This window comes from Hippoglossus hippoglossus, chromosome 7 (genome assembly GCF_009819705.1).
Source record: "Hippoglossus hippoglossus isolate fHipHip1 chromosome 7, fHipHip1.pri, whole genome shotgun sequence".
NCBI lineage: Eukaryota > Metazoa > Chordata > Actinopteri > Pleuronectiformes > Pleuronectidae > Hippoglossus > Hippoglossus hippoglossus.
In genome coordinates, this window is record NC_047157.1 from 2,516,694 (window position 1) to 2,540,603 (window position 23,910).

At 40.9% G+C, this 23,910-nt stretch overlaps 1 protein-coding gene across 3 annotated transcripts in view; it reads right to left on the reverse strand.

Annotated features, from left to right (window-relative positions):
- The window catches only part of prkcz (protein kinase C, zeta), a 138,042-nt gene that overhangs the window by 12,484 nt on the left and 101,648 nt on the right, over positions 1-23,910 (reverse strand). For all 3 annotated transcript variants that reach the window (XR_004614505.1, XM_034591436.1, XM_034591437.1), the window contains 6 exons: positions 23,166-23,301; positions 22,918-23,005; positions 22,502-22,621; positions 14,893-14,972; positions 11,801-11,890; positions 943-1,058 (listed from right to left, as the gene is read on the reverse strand). Coding sequence is in view for 2 of the 3 variants with exons in the window: in XM_034591436.1 (XP_034447327.1) it covers positions 943-1,058; positions 11,801-11,890; positions 14,893-14,972; positions 22,502-22,621; positions 22,918-23,005; positions 23,166-23,301 (630 nt within the window). In the remaining variant the exon portion in view is untranslated. The remainder of the gene's footprint in view (positions 1-942; positions 1,059-11,800; positions 11,891-14,892; positions 14,973-22,501; positions 22,622-22,917; positions 23,006-23,165; positions 23,302-23,910) is intronic.

A 23,910-nucleotide genomic window follows, 5' to 3' on the forward strand; every position in this document is an offset into this window, starting at 1 on the left:
ATTCCTGCAACAAGCGTTGCGAGCCAGAGCTCATTCAGACGCTTTCACAAGGACAACAAATCCTCCACAGTGTTTAGGGGAGTGGGGGTGCAGCAGGCAGAGGCAGGATGTAACGTATAAATTCTGCTGCGGAGATGAAATGTTTTTGTTTACAGCACATTGACACCAGCATTGGGTCTTATCACCAAAAGCTCTCTTGACATCTTTGTCAGTGTCTTCTACATGTATGGCGACACTTTTTTTATCCTTAGATATTCTTTTCTTTTAGTTTAATTCATTTTTGCATCTGTTGTGTGTTGTCATTAACTCCCCCCCCCCCCCCAACTCACTTGTGGTGACTCTTATGGAGGAGCTCCTGCTGTGTTCTCCCACTGTTTTGTGAACTAAAAGGCCAACCGCAGAAAGTCCCCAGAAACTCCAGCGGCTCTCACGTGAACATTAACTTTCTTACAGCCCCTGCGGAGAAACTCCTGAGGATCTGCAGACTTCATATCTGAAAGCAGCTATAGCCTCTCTTTCACAACAGGGAAAATATGCATATTTCTGCAGTGTTACTATAACTACATTTAATGACATTACAACAGAGAACAATTCAAAACTGTGTCAGTGAATGCTTGGATGTCTAAATATCTTCCTCGTTTTCCAGGTAGATATTTCCATTTATTTCACTTCACTATCAACGTCACCTTACAGAGACTACAAATCTGCTCGACTCAAGAAATAATCAAGTAAATTCAACTCAGGAAATAATCATCATTATTAAGCAGCTTGAAAAGTTAGCAGTAATATAGTGTCACAAAATTGTAGACAGGTGGATTATTCATTGTTGCGGATAAAGCTGACATAATCAGTCTCATACCCATGTGAGGAGCTTTCTAAATGATTCCCAGAGGGTTGAGTTTAATGGTGGAAGTGCTGTGAGACGTCAGGAGCAGTACTTACTCATCATCTGGTGTTAGCTGCACTGGTTCATTAGTAAACTGCGTGTCAAAGTTTTCGAGGCCGTAGTCGTCAGAGATTTGAGGTTTGAAGGGCGGCGTCACATCTTTCTTCTCCAGCTGAAAACAAACATAAAAATGTTTTATGCACAACAACTGTTTTTGCTCAGCGATGGAGACCATGGAGAAAACAACACAACGCTTTGCAAACACATCATGTGCTTCCAATTCTATCAACTTCTGATAATCTCACATGGACATGGAGAATCCAATTGGTAAAATTCATTTTCCTCCTTTAGCAAAACATTTAAGCTCAAATGTAAAAGCTTTGAAATCATCAAAAACTGTTCATGAGGATGTTTGTGTCATCTTAAGACCCTTTTCCACTGGTCGAAAAAAAACCCACTCACATCTGGCTTTCATCTGCAATGGGAATGGATTAAATCGACAATTGGCAGTGATGGAAAGATAATACCCGGGTAAATGTGCTAATTTCTGCTTCTCCTTCTTTATTTTGGCAGGCTGGACACGGACGCTGCACAACGTTCTGACACGCATTGAACTTCAGGGCACCAGCGTGTAGATAGCCATGAACATTTGTATTCATACTGTTTTCACATCTTGAAAACAACGCGCAACAACTGTTTCTTTTTTCATATCTTGCTAAATGCATCCTTGGCAAGGTAGTGAGGTGAGAGAGCTTCTCAGTGTCCGGCACGTTTGTGACATTGAACATGATTAACTGGGGATAAAAAAAAAACAGAAAGGCAAACGTCACTACTGTCAATGGGAAATGAGTCACCTTCGGGTTTACCCATGTTTAAAAACCCCTGTGTGTACTCGCTAACGTTGGTGTAAAGGAGGTGTATTTTGACAAACACACACTGTAGTATATTTTGACACACACACACTGTAGTATATTTTGAGACACACACACTGTAATATATTTTGAGACACACATACTGTAATATATTTTGAGACACACACACTGTAATATATTTTGAGACACACATACTGTAATATATTTTGAGACACACTGTGGTATATTTTTACACACACACACACACTGTAGTATATTTTTACACACACACACACTGTAATATATTTTGAGACACACACACTGTGGTATATTTTTACATACACACACACACACACTGTAGTATATTTTGACACATACACACACTGTAATATATTTTGACACACACACTGTCCTGCTGCCAGAATATACTCACAAAGCGACATATATGGATTAATCCTCTGAAAATAGTCACAAACCAATGGGATGTTTCCTCCTGTTTGAGTAAATCGTGTTAAAAACACGATTTGGTCGGTTGTTTTAGGTTTAGTTGTCGATATATTCACTTTGTGCTCATTTGACTCAATAACTATAAAAAGGAAGGGATACTGCACATTTGAAACAAACAGTGTTATGTACAAGTGCACCAGGCACAGTGGCTCATCTTAGTACCAACTACAGTATGAGACTAACACCTTGTTGCTACATCTCTCCGTGGCAGGAGAAATGAAGACAGGACTGAAAGAGGGAGAGAAAAACAACAGAGTGGAAAGGGTTGAGGCAGCAGAATAATTGTGGTCGAGTGATTCAGCCAGGAGAGTTTTTGTCTGTTTGTTTCCATGGTTTCACATCCGTCCCTCATCCTGTTAAAATGTGCACAGAGAACATTTTCTGAGAACACGATGAAGTCAGATGAGCACAGAGAGACCAGGCGTACACAGGTTTACTCTCCATCAGGACTTTATCTGATTCCTCGTCTAGGAATACACCACTCGAGAAGTAGAATTATAAGAAGTTGAGGAGGCTTTAAATAGAGGTCCAGATTTTCTTTTCACTGAAAAATCATGAGAATAAAACTTCATATCTCCCGATGTTAAGAAAGTGAAAAAAAACCTGGATCTGCATCTGCACCAATATTTGATGGGTTTTCTCTAATGCAGGCCCCACCCCTCCACCAGGTTTGGACAAAATCTGTTCAGTAGTTTTTGTGTAGCCCTGCTAACAAATCCACCAATGAACAGTAGATGTAATGATCCCAGTCCAAAAAACAAGGCAATGATGCAGTGATATCTTTTAATAACTGTAAAAATTGGGGCATATGGTGGAAGATACTTTGCAATACTGTGCTCATTCTAAGATGGGGAAATAATTAGATAAGAATGAAGTAATATATCAAAGTGAAGTAATATCACATAATGTTTTCATAGTGTTAAGGCCCAATATCAGGTGGGATCGTTTTTTTTTATTCCCCATGTTCTTCTTTGTTGAAACCTGGCAACCCTATTACCCACAATGTGACTCAACCGTTGAGTCAGAGATCCAGATGTGTTATGTTAATTGACATTTATCAGGCTTCACACAGCTCCCTCTGCAGACACTAAAGGCTTTATACAACTTTTTCCTCATATGTATGAGTACTGAAATACAAGTTCCCCTTTAACCAAGTTGTTTTATATGTTCTAATGCTGAGCACACAGAGGGGACATGTGCTTATATGAATCACTTTTGTAATGTTGCTGTTACGCCTGTTCGTGGATGAAAACTGATGAGAGATTTATTATACACTCACTGCTAGTTGAGTATGTGTGTGTGTGTGTGTGTGTGTGTATGTGTGTGTGTGTGTGTGTGTGTGTGTGTGTGTGTGTGTGTGTGTGTGTGTGTGTGTGTGTGTGTGTGTGTGTGTGTGTCTAGTCCCTACAAAGCTCCAGGTTCTCCTGCTGGTTTTTGCAGGGGTTTCAATGCTTCATTAGTGTTATTGGTTCAAAGCACGTTGTAAGAACAACTTCAAACAAACGACACAAAGCAACTCACTTTCTTTCTTTCTTTCTATCTCTTCCCATCAGTCCCTCACCACCAAATTGGCCCACCTTCTCCCAAACTCGCTCTTGCTCACGATTTGCTAATTTCTTTTTCAGATTTTTCAGTGCCAACCTACACTCTTCTGTCAGTTTCACCCCCCCCATATCCTGCCTCCACCTTCCTCCTCTCCGTTTGTCTCCGTCTTACTCATTGTCATTTCTTTTATCTTTTCACATCACTCTCCTCTCTCCTCCTACTTCCCCCAGTCTCTCTGATGTGTTGTTGGGCAGGCAGAAGCTCTGTGTGGTGGTAATGAAAAACACTGAAGGCCAGAGACGAGTCTGGCACCTTTGCACACGCGCATGCACATACACAAACAAGAAGTGCCCCTGAGGCCAGAGGGGCACATGAAAGAGTTAAGTGAGACGCCAGGGCTATAGAGGAGAGCCATGGGTCTCAGATCACAGCACCTGTCAGTGTGTGTGCGTGTGTGTATGTGTCAAGGAGAGGAGTGTTGTGTGAACGTGAATATACATGGAACACTGAAATACACACTAATGCTGTAGCACTTAAATCACACACTCTCAAAGCAGCGTCAGGCGCAGAAGCACATCTCCACACAAACACGGTGATTAACATCAGAGAGGCCAAGTACCTTCACTTCACTGCTGGTTTGAATAGTGTAACTGTTTCTGTACGTAGCTAGCTTCAGTGGACATAGATACATTAGGGGGAAAAGTCCTGGTGCTGTGTGAACAGTTCAACTTCACAAAAGCTAACAAAGTCAGACTAATTATAGTATATGAATTAATGAATTATGTATATTTGTGCAGAATGTCTATTCATAATCTATCCCCCCACCACCACAACACCAGATATAGAAAAATACTTACAAGAATATAAAATAAAAATAAGAATAAAAGTAGAAACTATGCAAGAGAAATGTAATTAATTTACAAGGAAAAATGCAAACAATAAATGGACATAAAGTGCTCGACATTCATGAAAAAGTTTGTGTTGACATTTATACGCATTCAAAAATGAGTTCTCTCTTCTCTCTCATTCTAAACAGATACAAGCTGCCCCAGCAAAAATAAACCCGACACGTGACAAGACCGCAGTGAGACCCTGCAGCCACACATCTGGCGCACTTCAGCACACTGGCTGCAATGACAGTGGATGGTCTCCGGCAGTGAGGACAGAGCTGGAACATGACATAGCCACGTCCAGTAACCACTAGCTGCTCCTACTTCAAGTACAGCAAGACGAATATGTGGTTTACTGCCAAATGTGATCTGAGAATCAATGAGAAATAACTCGCAATAGCGAAATCCAGTGAAATCCATGCTACCAGTTCCCGAATGAATGATCAATTTCTTCTCAGCGTTCATCAACTTGACAGTTCTCTGGCAGTAAAGAAGTGTGCATTTGGAGAGGGAATAAAAGAGGACAGCAGGTAAATGATATTCAAATGTGTCATCTCTTCAGAGAGAAAACTCGGTGCTCCCTCAGGAACTGTCTGATGAATATTAATAAGTGGTAACAACAGTAGCGGTATGCCAGGCCTGTCAGGTCTGGAGACAGGTTTGTAGTTTGAGGGCAGAGAGCGTCGCTTCTCCACTTCTCACAGCTTTGTCAACTTGTTTTCCCTCTGCGCTACACGGGAGCTTTGTCGCTGGGCTCAGGATTCCTCTTTGCTTTGATATCTTTCCCCAGTTTGCCTTTGGTGTGCACTTCACAGCACCGTGGCAGCACTCATTAACACTCACTGACAATTGTTTTCCTCTTCTTTTATACCACTACACTACCTGCCACCCCTCCTAATTGTCCCATGAGGGACATGGCAAGCACAAGGACAGAGAAATGGCCTTAATTCATGTTAGATTAGCATTTGCGCTCCTATCTGATGAAATGACATATCAATGGAGATCTTGCAGTATATTTGCTAACTGGAAACAAGTACAACTTAAAGGGATAGTTCACAAAAAATGAAAATGCACTCATCATCTACTCACCACTATGCTGATGGAGGGATGGGTGAAGTGTTCGAAACGACGTTATTACACTGTGTTTTTAACCTAAATGTCGTCTGATATCTTCCTATGAGGTGCGTTCACGGACCCTCGGACACACCATCTTGGTGCTACGTCCACTAGCTTAGCTACTTCCAGTGGACTTTGTGGCTAAAAACACAGTGTAAATTACCTAGTTTACAGTCGAAAATGTGAATGTCGGGGCTTGCGGACACTGGGATGACACCACAGGAGCAGTATGGAGGCTTGTTATGTTATTTTCTGTTGTTTTATTACGTCTGAAGTGTAGGTCACCATTTACTTCAATTGTATCGGATTTGGCTGCAACAAAGTTTACCCCTTAAACTACAGAAGTGATTAAAACTAAACTAAAACACTTCACCTACTCCTCCATCGTATAGTGGTGAGTAGATTATGAGTGAATTTTCATTTTTCGGTGAACTATCCCTTTAAACAGTGGAGCATTGTTTATTAGAATTATAGCTATAGAAATTACAAAATGTGCGCTCCATTCCGCACTTTTATATCTTCCTATACAAAGAATAATGCCTAAGGAATAGACCCACCCATAAGTATATGGGTTATTGATTATATTAGCTGAATAAAAATATGGGCATCTGATAAAGCTCCAACACTAATTACTTCAAATTGAAAAGATGATGCTGGAAATATTCTGTAAGTTTCCAATGAAATCCAATGAAAGGTCAAAAACCAACAATGCATGAATTCATCACTTAGTTCTCCACCATTCATTCGTTCTGAAGACTTAAATCTTCTGTGCCACATGGAGAAAAGTTTGTATGATCACTTTGTAGTTCTTTTCTCTGGATTTGTTAAAAATATGATAAATATAGAATATCACCAAACTTGTCCATTAATTATATTACATTACATGTCATTTAGCTGCCACTTATATCAAAAGCGACTTCCAATTAGTGCATTCAACATCTTTGTGGGGCCATTCAGGGGTTCCGCATCTTGCCCAAGGACACTTCGGCATGTGCTGGGATTCAAGGCGCTGTCCTACTGGTTGGAGTCAGCCATTCTAGTCCCGCAGCCACAGCCGCCCCCTAATTATACGAAAGGATAAGTCTAATGTCATGTTTATGGACTTTCAGTTGCATTGTCATATTTTTTACTAGGGGATAGTGTTTCTACGCATATGTGTCAGAGCATCTTGTAGAGCAGGCAAGGAGCACCTGCTTTAAGGTGTTAATGAGCCTGAAACATGTAGGACAGACTAATCTGAAAACACCTCTAGAGGTGACCACACTGAACACAAGTGTTAATGCAAATGTGTTGTCAGTCCACATGCAACAACTAAGTAGGTGGAAATAATGATCACATGTGACTGTTCCAAACAAGCGGGGTAGCAGCAGCTAGACAGCTAGCAGCCATTAGCCAGTAAACACAGGGAGCAGTCCTCCCCTCAGTCCTCAACTATAGATGTTATTCAGTCATGGATGATGTTGAGTGATGACAAAACCAATCACAAAGCAAAAAAGAAAAAACACAAAAGCACGGCCTCACAGATGGCCGCTAGCTTCTTCTGTCTTTTTTTGTTTTTGGGACCCACACAAGCAAGAGGAGGAGGTGATGTGAGTTGGACAGAGTGATCAGAGCTCAGTGTGGACATGTATTAATAGCAGGTGTAAATGTAATCAGCTTAAAATCTGCATACAGAACTCTTTAATTGGTTTAAATGGGGGGTTTGCCTGCAATAGCATCTGATACTTCTTAGGAATCTTTGGTCAAACATGTGTTTAAAGGTACAACCTGTACATGAGTCATACTACAGGACTGCTCATGAATTTAGTTCAGGAGGAAAATGTCAGTGAAGAGAAGGAAATCAAAAACAGGGTGATCCCAGAGTAATGCCCAGAGACTGTAGCTGTTCAAGAGCCACATTTTATTTATTATCTACGGGTTCCTCTATAGCCAATGTGTAACATGCTGATCAAGCTGCAGCCTTATGATACTAATAAAGATAACAATCTGTGACTTCTCAGTCACATATGAGAACAGAAATAAACAAAGACGCTTTAGAGTTCTACATGAGCTGCTGTAACTCAGGCTACATCTATACCACGTTTTACCCAAAAGACCCAATCAGAAAGCTGTGGTGAGTTTCTAAGTCATAGTTTCCTGACATCTCGGTTTCTGCCCGTCCAGACTAAAGTGAAGCCCTGGAGTTTCAAAACTGGGCAATCAGCGTTTTCAAACATCTCCATTTTAAAGGCTCTAAAACTCTGGAATAGTGTGGACGCCAGATGCATCCATAGCGGAGCTGATGTGTTTTCAAACAGAAACGTAGTAGTGTGGATGTAGCCTCACGCAAATTTTACTTTTCCACCTGAGTTCTGATGAGGCAAAAATGATGCAGGATGACGTCACCAAGTCATAGAAACAGTGAGCCTAACGTATATCACTGTGTTTACTGCAGTGTTTGGAATATGAGCCAGACCAGAACTTAAATGGATTGAATCAACTGAATTACAAGTGTAAAATTGATTTGCCATTTTTGAAGTCTGGCTCATTGATGTACATTGGGTGGACAAAATAATAGAAACACATGACCTTATAACCCAATACAGAAAAAAACAGCAACACAAACTACATCCTCCGAAATAATCACTCTCTTGAACTAGAAATGTGACTTATAGAGCACATACCTCTGAAGCCACATTTAAATTCACTAGATCCAGATTTTTATTTGGGTCTGCATTAAATTGGACACAAACATTTTTTTTTTATCAAGATCCATGAATTATTAAGTGAGAAACTGGTGAAAATGTCAAAAAACAAAAACTCTCTCACAATGTTAACGCAAGTAAAAATAATCCTGGATCTGCCCCATTAAATTAATCCAATTTTAATGGCTAACAAATCAAAAAACTAACTTTCTGACTCCTGTCTTTGACTCCATTAGCCTGAGCTGGAATTAAAGAAACTAGCAACTGAGTGTAGTTTGGAACAGCAAAGATCTTTAATATTGTATGATGGTATCCTTCTTTCATGTCAGTTTCATTTGTGTGTCAGGTCTCTGCCATCAATCACTCAACGTGCACATCCACAGCCACTGTTTCAGTTGGTGTGAAAGTGTGTGTGATTAGGAATTCACTTTTATTTGCCTTGTTGCTACACAGAGGGGGGAGGGCAGCAGTATAGTCTACACACAGGGTCTGTAAAGATGTCATCTATTTTTTAACACATGCACACACAAAGGGCTCCACCTCACTCATGTGCCTGTTCAGACTGTAAATGGGAGGGTGTGTTCTCTGTGTTGTTGGCGCTCTTCAAGTCTACAGTAGACTCACACTATCCAGTTTGACAAAAGCAACTCAGAACACAGGGTGACAGCAGTGCACTGTTCTCAGAGCTGATTGGCATTACATGTGGGTGTGTGCCGTGCTTATTCTGTGTCTGTTGTTGTCACATTAGTTCTACATTAACTGACAGGTTGTAAAGTCAAACCCCAGATCAGCTGTCAGCAGCAGTCTGACAGGAAGCTGCACGAAGCCGCATCTCACCACTGATCAACGCTTCTACAGTAAATATGTGTAAGTGGAACATGTGGAGGATCACCTACCAACTCAAACTGTCTCCATAAGAAGAAAATCTAGAGGTGGGAACCCCATTCTTTCCTCTTACTGTTAAGTCCCTTTTCCACTGGTCTAAAAACCCACTAAGACCTGCTAACATCTGGATTTTGCCTGCAATGGGAATTGATACAATCAGAATCCACTCCCTTGATAAAGGACTGTATGAGTGCAAACATGACGCTCCAGGGAGGATGTCCACAGAACTGGGTCTGGTAAATTACCTTGATGTTGGTTGCCACCCACCAATAATTCAAACAAAGAAGAAGAAGAAGGTGAGGGGTGGTGCAGCAGGCAGAGGAAGGACATAACATATTGATTCTGTTGCAGAAATCACATGTTTCTGTTCACAGCACAGTGACACTGATGTTGGCTGTTATTGACAAAAGCTCTCTTTTATATGGTGTCTTGTACACGTATGGCACTGCTTTTTCATCCTGAGAAAATCCTGCACACACGAGTACGAACAAAACAGAGTGTGATTCAGTTGGACTATAAATTGCAGGTTTGACAAACTCATTTAAACAAGAAATCTATAATGTGATCAAACTCAAAAAGAGAGAAACAGTAGAAATACTTTGTACAGCACACTCAAATGATAACTCTGGGGAAAGATAAGAATAAATACTGTATTATGAATTATATTTTGATGTTGGTCACATTTTTGCCTATTTGCATTTGTTCCTTCTCTTTTTCTGGAGCTGCTCTTGTCTATCATGAGGTTAGCAGAAAAGGCACAGTGTGTGCACCTGTTTGTACCAGACTGTAGTATAGCAGAGACTCTCTCCTTACTAAATCCAGCATTTTCTCTCAGTCTTTGTCATTATTTCTGTCAGCATCATCCAGCAGCTGGATTCACTGACCAGGGGTCTCATTTATAAAACAGTGTGTGGGATTTATACTAAAGTGTACGTGCGCACAAAAGCCGAAAATGGTGGACGCAACAAAAGATTCAGATTTATAAAACCGTGCACACTCACATCTGAAAGCAATTTTCCATTTATAAATCACAGTCCACCTGGAAACGTGCGTACGTGAATCTGCCTCATACTCCGCCCTCTACACGCCCCCTTTCAACCATAAATGCTCAATGCAAAGCACCTCATGAATATTCAATTATCCTGCTGACCAATGGGTTTCCACAGTGAGTCATGTCATCAAGCGATGAGAAGAAGAGCAACTTTCTGACACCGACATCGAGGAGGTTGTTAGTGAGGTGGAGGTGAAGAAAGACAGATTGTTTGGTGGCCACAGCAGTGATGTCACTAATAAAGAAAATACACTGATACATCGCTGCTGATAATACAGTGAGTGAGAGTGAGTACGATAGAAAGAAAAGTGTCTGTAATTAAAAAAAAGATCTAATTCAAAGGTGGAGGCAAACAAAATGATCACTTCACACTGTCAGAATGTGGGGGAACTTGTTGTATCAGTGCCAGTGCATCCATCAAGCAGCATTACACACAAGTGTCACCGCAGTATTTATATTTTTAGAGCAATCAGACCCATTACTTCACACAGCAGTGAATCCTAACCTCCACTCCGGGATAATATTTAGAAATAGAAATTTGAAAGTGAATAGTTTTGAATTCACTTCTTGTGTGTGATCTCCAGTGTGCTCTGTGCGCATGATGGCACAGTCACTGCAGTGATTTTTACACACAAACTCATACACACATGAACAATCATGTCCCAGTCAGAGTCACAGAGATCACATTGTTTCTCTGTTGGTTTTGTATTCATATAGAGCTTTTCTAGTCTTGATGACCACTCAAGGCGCTTTTACAGTACAGGTTATTGCCATTCACCCATTCAGCACTTTTTCCCCCTGAAGTTTGATTTGAATATTAACTAAAGCTTCTGATCTGTATCATCATGTAGTTAACATTAGCTTGTAGCTTGTAGCTCTGCCAGTTGGCTTGTCTCAGATCTTTTGGTGCTGCTTCTTGTCTGATTTTCATTCAACATTTCCTTCCAACAAACGCTGGCAGTGACGGGGGAGTTTCTGTTTTAACATTCAGGAGCCTTCACAGTGTGATTTCACAGATAAGTATTGGTCACTGAATATGATTTGACTAAAACTGAATATTTTTTTCAGTTTTCAAAGCTTATTTTTTCATCTTGTTTTTTGTCATAGAAAAACAAATATTTTGTTGTCTTACCTTTAGCCGGCACAGTGTTGCACATATTCTGTAGCAAATGGTTGTTGTCATATTAAAGCATATACTATGTCTTTGTCATCAATTTATATCTATACGTCTAAGTGATCCCTGCTCTGTGTTGGTCATGAGGTGTGTGTATTTTTAAAGATTACAGAGCCATTGTGAGTGAAGTGTAACGTGAAATGACAGCAATACACAACCACTGAATGAATAACAGCAGGATGTTTCTTCTGTCTCCTCAGGCAGCTCTTACCTGGTCCCAGTCTATACTGCGGAAAAATGTGTGTGACTTGATGTCTGTGAAGCCCGTTTGGACCTGGCATCCCAGCCGCTCCTTAGGATCCTGTTGGAACCAAAGCAGTGTTTCAGGAATATTGACAAAAGTTGTTTTTCAGCAATGCAATGCAAAAAGAACTACCTGTTAATTCCACAAACATCTCTCTGTCTATATGTGGAACATATATCTTATATACATATAACATATAAACCATTTATCTTATCGGCTTCACACTTTGTATGTGTATTGTTAATGGCCTGAGCTAAGTTTTACTGTTTGTCTTCTTCTTCATCTTACTACAGCAGTTGTCAGCAACTGGAGGTCCGCCGGTAATATTATCTGTCCCCACAGATCAATTTCATATTTATTTTTATTTCACCATATCGTAAAAAAAATCCGATCATTTTATGAAAAATATTGATTGTAAAATCTGTGCACAAACTAGAATCCTGTTGATCATTGGTAACCTTTACAGTTTCAGAAAGAAACGTGCACTCTTTCTTTAAACTTCAGCATGTAGATGTAGATAACGCAACTTTTATGTCAGGGTAGTTCTACTTTATATGGACAGTAATAAAGTCCATGGAGGGACTTTGTCAAAAACAGTATTTCTACTATATTTCTGATGTTATCCAGCTCCTGAGAGAATGAAATAATCACCACGTGGACAATTAGTAATAATGTTGACTCCAGATGTTTCTTTCTCCACAGCATATGTAAACTATACATGCCCCTCTTCTAACTGCTTAACTTTAAACTGTGTTTTTTTCAACACAACACTTGTGGAAATGTCTCTGCTACTTGCATGAGCAGAAATACCCTTGTGCATCAAAGCTACATGAACACATCATTAGGAAAACATGGAACCGGAGCTGAAAGCTATAAACACACAGACGAATGTGTTTATTTTACACACACACTGTGAATTTAAAAAGATTCATATATTGCTTCAAAAGCAGCGACAGTGTTTTTAGTTCATGTACTAATACATAATACTAATACTAATTTGTTAAATTACATTTTTATGATGCCAAATCACAACATACATTATACATACATAATAAGGTCAAGACTTTACAAAAACTTTGTAAAGAATTCTGAAAGGAAAATTGATTTGTATTCACTTAATGAAAGTATAAAAATTGCTGATTCTTCAAACCTTTTCAAGTTTTAAGGCAAGACTGGTGTTATTCTATGACTCCGCAATTGAAATGTAGACACTGTACTTTCTCCCCTTCATGTTAATGTTTGTCAATGTTTACAACTTTATTGACAAGATCAAGTGGAATTATGCTTATGATCATAAAAAAGAAAAAGAAACAGCCAGCGTGTGACTTGAGGGAACATCACTCAGGTTAACTTGTCTTCTGTCATCATCACTGTTATTTGATCAGCTATTTGTTAAGTTTGTGTTCGTCCATCTCTAGTCTGTCTGTCTCTCTAACCGAGCAGGGTAGTGCAGCGCTTGCTCTGGGCTTTGCTTTTCAGACACTTACAGTGTCTAATTTAATTCAGAGAGAAACAAAAACAACTAGTTATTTGGTTCAAACGTGCAGTTGTGTTTATAAACTGCAGCTTTGCACCACACTGCACAATAGTTTTTTTGAGTTTCTCAAGTTTTATTTTGTGTGCTCTCTAGCAGTAGCCTGTATACACAAAATAATAAACATCAAGTAGCCAAGCCATGAATATGAATAAACATATGAATAGTGTTTTATATTCATATCCTGATGCAGTATGATATATAACTACTGCAGTGCCTGTTCTAAACCTGCCTGTTTGTACTGGAGCAAAGAAGGTTTTAGATGGTTTGGGATTTACAAAGACTAGTGCTGTGCCCCTTCATGTCTGTTTGTCATGTCCTGTTCTCTCGTCATGTGTTAATGCTCTGGAGCTAACTCAGAAATGTTCCTTGTCATTAGTGAGTCCTCCTCAAACAGTTCTACAATATGCTGTAACTTTTTATTCTTTGTGTAATGGATGTTGTTTACAGAGCTTTTTATAACGGAGTGAAGTTAGAAAACTGTGTTTTCATTCTACCTGGTTTATCTGCAATGAAGATTTAATAGTAAATGTTTATCATAAAATGAAACAGAAATTTCAGTTTTACTGTTCACTCACAGAATGTGTTTTTTATATTACTTCTAATGATTTACTTGACTGGTGTTATTTTTTCATACAATGGCATGTTGGCTATTTCGACACTATCTTAAGACACAAGTTCACAACTTTTCAAATTAAAAGCTCAGCTTGATATTAAGCATTGCAGCAGCAAAATGAACATTGTGCTTTTACACTAAAGTCAGGCAGTGATTCTATGAATGTTGCTGACATGATGGAGATCAGCCTCCACGAATGTTTGTGTCAGTCCAATATGATGAAAAAAAACTATTTGATTATCAAAATGATGTAGCGGTGATTGTGACCCACAGTTTGACCCAGTTGCTGATCACTGCTGAAGTTTATCTGAGGACGTAGAAGAAGACATTCAACTCGTTCCACAGACTGAAGTTACACTGCCATCCCCACTAACTGCTACTTAGCTCTGCTCACTTGTTAATTCAGACTTTAATAATATTAAAATTATTACGTGTCCAAATCACACCAAATTCCGCATTGCACTTGTTTGGGCAAATTACAATACACATGCCATGCATGAAGCAGATTAAATGAATGACTCCATACATCTTGCATTTATATATTGGTAGATATATCAAACAAAAGCAGTTCATCTTGTTCTTCTGCACATCAAGTGATCCAAAGTTCTGACCCCAGGGCCCGAGGAAATCTGTGCACCATGAGGCGGAAACATTCAAACATACTGGTGTAAATAGTTTTTACAGTCATTTCTTTATTTCTCTTTTGCAGTATCATTTGCAGAGTCCTTCCCTGGCTGTTCATAACACAGCCCTCGATCTTGGCAATGATCCCACACATGGCGATTTGACTGAGCAGCAGTGCACACACACACACACACACACACACACACACACACACACACACAAACACACACACACACACACACACACACACACACAGCGTCCTGATTGGGAGTGGACTGCTCTCACCTTGTTTAGAAAACCCTTGAGCACACTGGCAGCTTTCACCGACAGAGACCTTGGGATACGAATGGGCTTCTCAAGAATAACTGTTGGCAAAAAGAGAAGAAGGACAGCAACAAAGAGAGAGAGAGAGGGAGAGAGAATGAAAAGGACAATCGTGAGTAGGGAGGGGGATGATTCTTTCAAACTGCCTGTGGGTGACCATGTCTGCTGGGTGGGCGTCAAAGGAAGGGAGACGACCCTATTTTGTTCTTTCACTCACTTTATACACACAGCCTTGAGACTCCCACAGCTCAACAATGTCATACTGTCGAGAACAAAAACACTTTTAAAAATATTTTCTCTCAAAACTTAAATCCAAGGATGCAGCGCTGTTTAACACATTAGTGCTACGTGCTGAGGTGCCCGCGTTTTCTCTTCTCAACCTCAGTTCCCAGTCAGGGGACCACTGTGTGCTCTTACACATGTGGTTACTCCACATTAAACTCAAACATCGCAAAGTGGCTGCTGTGCCAAAAAACACCAGAACAGAAAATGTGTAGAACATGAGGTACAGTATGTTCTCTATAAACACTAACCACCTCTGGGTAATTATAGAAGCAACAATCATTTGCCTAGATATGCTATTTAATTGACTCACTTGGGATGAGAACCCAGAATTTCCCAATTTAGCTGGTGAAGCAAACGTTACATATATGTCTTATATTCGGTAAATGAATAGCAATTACACAAATGTGTAGGGTTTTGAGTTTCTCTGATGACAACGTCTGTACAAATAGGACCAAGTCGACCAAATCATCACACTTCTCTCAGCTACCTATCACACTGCTGGAACGTAGAGAGGAGTGCTTAATAGACTCGTCTGTGACGGCCCCAGGGCCTGTGCTAGGCCTTGTGTATGGTGTGCTGTTCTTGTGTGTGTGTGTGTGAGTCCTGTGTTGTGTTGCAGGTGTCTGGTTTGGGTGGAGCTGGAGGCCATCAGTGAAGTGGAGGCAGCTGGTCACTGCCTCTCAGATAGAATCATCCTGGCATTCAGATGAGCTCCCTCCTCTGCACCACACTGACTTTTTTTGTATCATTAATCTATTATTCTTTTTTTGTTGGTCTGGCATTTAGCTCCTGCCAGCCGTCTTAGAAGAATTTATATTTAAAAAATGACTTTACATTAAATAAATAAACTAATAAAATCTATTTGTTTTAGTTATAGTTCTTTGCTTTAGTACACGCCATCACATCTTCCCTTCTTTGCTTTGTCTGAAATCACTCACTATTCGCTATACAGTCTCTATAGTTATTTTGCCATTTTGTAGTACTGTCCGAATGTTTAGTGAAATTTTTAATACCCTATATAGTGTACTCATTGTTTCCCACAATGCATCGTGAAAAGTATTGTACAACCGATGGTCACTAACTGAGCAATATATACCATCATGCAATGTGCTCGCAGCGGAGAGACGAGAGGAGACAGGGCAGCTAGAACAACCCGACCTGTCATACAAATGCAAATAAGAGCTTCACAGCCCAAACTGAGGTTTATTGAAGTTTATTTCTGCAATTAAACATGGTCATTCAACATGCTTTAAAAAAGTATTAATACTAAGTGTAAAATAAACTTTCTGTTGCTTAATGCTGTCGGATTTGCCGACATTGTTGTTGTTGTACACTGCGTTTACAACAATAAGCATTATTAGACCATTTGTTTTACCCCAGGTTTTGTCTCTCAGGCTACAGGGTCAGACTTGTTTTCTTGTCTTCGTGCATATTCTACATGTTACTAGATTCATGTTTTATAATCTTGTGCTGCTAATTTATTCCAGTAAGCCAAAGAAAAGAATCAGTATAAAGTCTGTGTTGTATTATATTCTACAGACATGCCCCATCTTCTTGCTGCTTCTTATTACCAGCATGAAGAAGACTTGTTGACTGTGTTGAAAGCTCTGGGAAAAAATTGGGAAATTATTTGTGTATGTTTCCACTATATTTATTAAAAAGCCTGTTTTAATGTGAATCCCAGCTTGTCACTGGCTTCACCACTACATCAAATGTTTGCCCATCTCACTCTCCATGTCTGTATAAAGCTCTTGGAGTTGGCATGTGTAGAACTGATACCCAAAGCAGGTCTTAGCGCAGGGTCTAGCTAGATGGCATATGGCTGGGTGGCTCCTATGGCTGAGGGGTTGGTTTCCGTTGGCAGGCACGCATCCAGGAACCTGGTGCTCTGCCGGTAAGACCGTCAGGAGGACAGCGCTAGTGGCAGATGCTAGCCATAGTGCTGCACGATTCTCCTGACAGTCCCAGCAGAGACACCATGCGTCACACAAGGCTACAGTAGCATGGAGGAATTTCTGTCATAGAGGACCGTGTGGGGTGCTGTGTGAGAGAGGGAGGGAGGAGGGGGTAAGGGGACCATATGGATTTAAGAAACACAAATGCAAATAGAAGCACAGATATTATAGATGTTCCTCTATAATGTGATCCCAACCACAGTTTGTTGTCTTTGGTCCAAGCCGCCCACGTTATGTTGATTCAGCTGGTACGCTGATTTTTCACTTAGAGGTGCCTTCTGATTGGGCTGGGTTCTGGTACTGATAAGCTTAAGATTTACCACTGAGGGCAATGTACACCAGCCCCCTGTAACGCATCACATTAATACAGGAACAATCTTCTCAAATGACGGTTCTCCAAAGATTCAGGAGGAGTATTGTGGGAAGCAGATCTGCACACCTCCCACATCTCAACACTGATTTATAATAAGGTTTACATGTATTTTTTGCAGGATTATACATTTCCTCATCATCAGACCTTCTCTTGATCGCTGAGGCTGTGAAATAGCAAAGTAGCCATTTTTAAAATGCCATTCAGCATCAAACCAGCATAATACATGATGTTCTAATGTTGATGTGGGCTTCTTATGTCCGCTTGGGTTTAGGTGGTATGGTTTCATTGCATTTACTTTCCACTGAAGAAATAGTCCCTATTCAAACCGTCGATAGTGCGGTCTATGGAAACCACCCAAACCCCTGACACAATAAAATGAATTGATGCATCACCACCTCTATTTTGAAACACACGTGATACCACATATGCTACATTCGATCTTCACTACAGTCTGTGCTTCATAGACTGGGGAGCAACACTCCCACATGTAAGCATGAGTCCAGCCTCTGGTAATTTTCTCTCGTCTCATTTTGCCATGTGAGTCTTTGCCAGTAACCAGTGGTCTCTAGATGTCTACATCCGTCTCCTTATACTATTAGAATCATAACATAAAACAGTGTCCTAGCAACAGGAAATGTGCTCATAAAACAGAACGTTTTGGGTGATATTTCCTGATAGTGTAACTCGAACACTTACTTTGCAGTTTGACTGATGGAAGGAAGAGGCCTATGTTATCAGATGCCTCAGTGTGGTTATTTGGCGCCATCCTGTTTCAATGAAAATTCCATCAGCTGCCAGCTCATGGAGAAATGCTCAACTGTTCCACAAATGCACCCTAAATCTCAGCTGTGACAGAGGCTGTGATGTACTGCCACACTTTCCACTGCTCATCAAGGGCGGGGGTACACTGCAGTACATCATGAAACAAATTCTAAAATATTAACCCATACACACATACGTTCACACAGCGTAGTATGTGTGAATTGAATATGTGTGATTCGAAAAATCGGATCTAGAAAACCCCCTGAATTGAGCACTAAAGCTTGTAGTGTGAACGTAGTCTAAGATCCATGTCCAGCACATACAGCCATCACAATCCCATCCTCCTTTAAGACTCGCCAGAACAGCATGCCTCTCTGATGGGGTTCAAAGAGTTCAGTTAGCATGGGGGTAACAGAACATGTAATCTGTCAGCTGAATTAGAAACACACAAATCATATACTCATATAGATAACATGGGAATGCATTTACGTATAAACACACACACACACACACACACACGATATTAAGTAGACTCAAATGGTCACAGACTAATACAAAACAGCAAACTAAAACTAATTAAGATAAATAAAATTAGCCCCGTTTTCTGAGATTCTTTCATTTTAATGGAGCATACCATACACACACATCTAAGCCTGGATTTACACAGACATTAATCCTCTGCAGCCTGGAGCTGATTGTTTTTCTATGACAGGGAGTCTATTTTAACCACTCTCAGAATATCAGTTATGCGTCACACAGGTTTAAATGAACATGTTTTTGTTTTAATGGCAGCAAACAGACTGCCATGTGCTTTAAAAATTCATATTTCCCACTGTTCCTCTACTCTCCCAATCTTTGTAACCATATAGGGATGTGGTTAGAAGCATGGTGCATTCTTGCTGATGAGACGGGGACAGATGTAGGATAATGGAGGGATAATGAAAAATACACTTTTCTTAATAAAAAATAACTTTTTTAAGTTACAAACTTTTGTAAAAAATGAATCACTAACTACTCAGAGAACTGAACACTTCCAATATTCACATGATACAGTATTTGCTCTTCCTCATTTATACATTTGCTCCTTTCTTATTCTTAGGATGTACTTCCTGCCTGTGATGGTCAACTTCTACACTGCCATCAAGTCCATCCACACCTCCTTCATCACCGTGTGGTACGCTGCTGCTACCGCCAAGGACCGGGTCAGACTGCAGCAAATTCATTTGATCCACCAAGAAGGTCATCGGCTGCAACCTGCCTCCCCTTCAGAACCTGTTCGCCTCCAGGACTCTGAGGCGAACAGGTAAGATTGTGGCCGACCCCTCCCACCCTACCCTGGACAGAAACTCTTATAGCCACTTCCCTCTGGCAGGGGGCTGTGAGCAATCAGGACCAAAACCTCACGCCAGAATTGCAGATAATCTTGGGATCTTTGATGAGTGACTTGCTATAGCCAGCCACAGACAAGTGTGCTTGTCAAACTGCCCTTGACTAAGCTTAAACAGTCCTGAGATCAGTTATGATATTCCACAAATAATTATACACATACAAACTGTACATGCACATTGGGAAATTATGTATTACTTATTATCTTTTCTTCCACAATAGAAAGTAAAGAAGCAAATTACACTTTGATTTATCATCTCAAATAAGTATAACTTAGTATGAACCGGATGGCACTATGCTCTCAATATGCAAATTTTGCATCTGCGGATAAATAACAGAAATGTTAAGTTGACGTGCATCTGTCTCTCTAACTGAGCTGGGCAATGCATCTCTTGGCCACTTACAGGACTGTTCTGTCACTTCATGCCTGACCAAAGTCAGAGGGAAATACAACTAGTTATAACCAGTGATAAATGTTAATACACAGAAATGTTTAAAAACTCAAGCTAAGAAAAGATAACTGTGTTGTGCATGAACATGCATTCATATGCACTTGCACAAACCAAAAATGTTGATTTTCACATTATGTGGCCATTGCTAATCCTGCAGCTGTATAGGTTATAGTTTCTTATTTTGAGCTGCAGTCACAGCCTATAGGTTCATGTTTACATTATGGGGCCTCAACTAACTGTATAATACTGAGAAGACTGATTAAGACTTGGTTGTTCAGCTCTGTTTGCCTGTCACTGATCCAAAGTGATTGCCACAGAGGATGAATTCTGATTAATTCTAATGATCCTCTAGCGCCACCAGCAGGTTAATGTTTTTAGTACAGAGTTAAAAGTATTTAAAGGGGACATAGCATGCCCATTTTACTACAAGTTGATATGGTTCCTTGGGGTCTTAATGAAATGTCTGTAACATACTTTGGTCAAAATACCACAAGGATCATTTCAAACAGCACCCTTTTTACCCTGTATAAAACAGCCCTCCACAGAGTGACCTGTTTTGAGTGCCTGTTCCTTTAAATGCTAATGAGCCAGCTCCCCCCTCCCCCCTCTCCCCCCATGATTTTAAACGATATAAATTACATATTTTATATGATATAAATTATCAAATATGCATCCCATACTTTGTATTCCCCTTCTGTTGTCCTGGAGTTTTAATTTTCCCAATCACATAATTAAATGTCCCCCTCTGCCCATCCACTACAAGCACACAAGCAGACAGACAGAGAGAGAAAGAGAGGGGTGGGGGTGGGGGGGTGGGGGGCTATGAAGACCATCATTTACCCCCGAACCCCGACATTCAACGGGTACAACAACAAGCGGAGAAAGCAGAATCGCGGGCTGACCTTATATATACAGTCTATGGGGCTGACCAGCGGAGAAATGCACGTCCTGTGTGAACAGCCAGGCGGCTGCGTGCTTGAGAACGCCGCTGCGCTGCCTCGCAGCGGCGCTTCCGCGTCCGGTGTTAACCCGGCGTAACTACTGTAACCCGGCGGAACTACTGTAACCCGGCGTACAGTAGCGCTGAACACTGCGGAAGTCTTCCACACTGCTGGCTGTGTGGCGTTGACACAAATTCCAGCTCACGCATGGGAGAGCAAGCGGTCGCGCCCGAGCAACTGCTGCAGCCTCCCAGTCCCAACGATCCAGACAAATGCCACATGTGAGTGAATCGCGGGCTGACCAGCGGAGAAATGCTCGTCCCGTGTGAACAGCCAGGCGGCTGCGTGCTTGGGAACGGCGCTGCGCTGCCTCGCAGCCTCACTGCCTCCGGTGTAAACCCGGCGTAATGAGTGTGGGGGGACGGGGGGGAGGTGGGGGGTGGGCCAAGACCAAGTAGGGAGACTTCCAGTGCCTTGTTACGACACAAAACCCAGGAAGCTCAATCGAGTCGCTCAAGCATGACGTTTCTGACTTAGAGGAACCATAACAAAACGCGCGAGTGTTTTTTTCCCAGAGTTTTTGGGTTGGTAGACATGCCAGATACCCACATTAACCTGTAGAAGCACTAACAAAGTGGAATTTGCATGCTATGTCCCCTTTAATGGCTATGTTGCCAGGAAACGACATTCCCATCTACAGACAAAATCTGCCTCAGCTTTACTATTTAGAGCGATTTAGCAAATGTTAGCATGCTAACACACTAAAATGAATGGTGAACACAGTAAACATGATACTGAACCTGCTAAACATCAGCATGTGTACATTTGTGTTGCTCCATCAGTCTATTTATCACAATAGTGTTTGAAAAGCAAGGCTGCTATGAGAGTCAATATAGAATGTAGAGTATGATGGTTCCTTCAGCATCACCATTGTACATTTCCTTGTATTTTGTAGACTAACGGCCAGAGTTCCATGAACCGTAGTGAGGATATTTGTGGTCTCCAGTTGATTAAACCTTTTGAAATACATTTTCCATCCAACTTGAGCTTACCTCTAAAGGACTCTCAAAGGTAATTGAAATTTTCCGAATCCACCAAGCAGATGCTAACAATATTTAAAAAAGCTTGCTCTATCCTGAAGAACCTTGTCAATGTGTTGTCTCAGTTGTCTCAGCCTCAGCCATCATTTTTGAAAATATGTTTTTGCTAGAGTTGCTTTCAAAAGACAGAACGATGCAGAATAACTTAAATAAAATCAGATTTATCAAAGACAGAAACTCTCTTCACTAAAACGTCTAAATCTTTTAGCAAAGATGAATTCTTCCCCAGTTTCTCCCTGCACAGTGGTGCCATAAAAGCTCATCTTGCTCTGCGTGTAGCTTACAGGGAAGCTAAAAGGAAAATTCTCTGCCTCACCTTGAAAGAGGTACTCCTCTGTGTTCATGTCAGGATTGTCGGTGATGATGTCAAACGGGGACCTGCCAGCCATCATCTCAAACATCAGCACGCCCAGAGCCCACCAGTCCACACTATAGCCTGGGACAAGATATTCATTCAGATATACATGTATGTGTTGCATGAAAAGACATTCGGCAGGATGCTGCTTTCCATACTTCTTCCATCATATTAGTATAAATCACAAACTGAGTTTTCTTTAGTCTCTGTTGGAGATCTTCTCCATGCATGTGTGCTCAATGCATCTTGGGATACCACAGCATAGTTGGCTAGTCAACATTTCAGTCCATCTTTCATTGAGTATTGGTAGCCATAAATATACTTGTTGGTATCAGTAAACCGATCCAACCCAGCGTGACTTTAACTTGTGTACTGACCGTAGTCCTCTCCTCTGAGGATCTCAGGTGCGATGTAGTTTGGTGTCCCACAAAAAGTACTAGTGGTGTCACCTGGTCTGATCCCTTCCTGAGTAGGACAACAACGATACGATAAGTTCATTTACATGTATGGCAGGAAAAAGGTAGAGGCCCTATTAGTACTTCCAGTCAATACTAACCCAATGCATTATTGATTACCCTATGCCAGCCGTCCACACAGTCTACTGGAAAATCCATCCATCTTTTACCTTGCACATGCCGTAGTCTGTGAGCTTGATGTGTCCGTCGTAGTCCAATAGAACGTTGTCCAGCTTCAGGTCACGATAGATGATGCCCTTTTCGTGCAGGAAGTTCAGAGCGATGCAGATTTCAGCAGCATAAAATCTATGAGGAAGCAGAAATATATGCAGAAGATGATGTGTCACCACCACAGACCAAAGGTTCCCACCTGTGCGGGAAAATGTGCTATGGCCTGGAAAGCAGACCAATCAGGGGGCTCATGTTTATTCATTCTTACAGAGGGATCTGGTCGATTTTCATCCGCCCTGAAACTGGTCACGCCCAATTACAATCTTTTGTCTAAATGGTACAGGTTCGTTACGCTGACTGACAGAGAAGCGCCCAATGGGACTCAAGCATTATCTTTAAGATGGTCTGTTTAATCTGCTTTGAACACAGTATAGAACTAGAGGGACTTAATATGTGAGACCTGTGGTTGCATGCGAAAAATCCATTGCTTTACAGAAGAAAAAAATAGAAGAGCAGCAATTTTAAAGACTCAAGCATTTGCTGAGCACATTTATTTCTCCAGAGGATGAACCCTTTTCATTCTGAACTATCTATGAGCCTTCGTCTAGTGTCTCCCTAATGATCAAACGTCAACATATCATCTGATCTGACACACCTTGTATAGTGCATGCCAGAGTAGATAACTGGGCTCATTAACTTAAAGACAATTAAACCAAGGAGGGCAAAACAGTGTAAACTAAATGT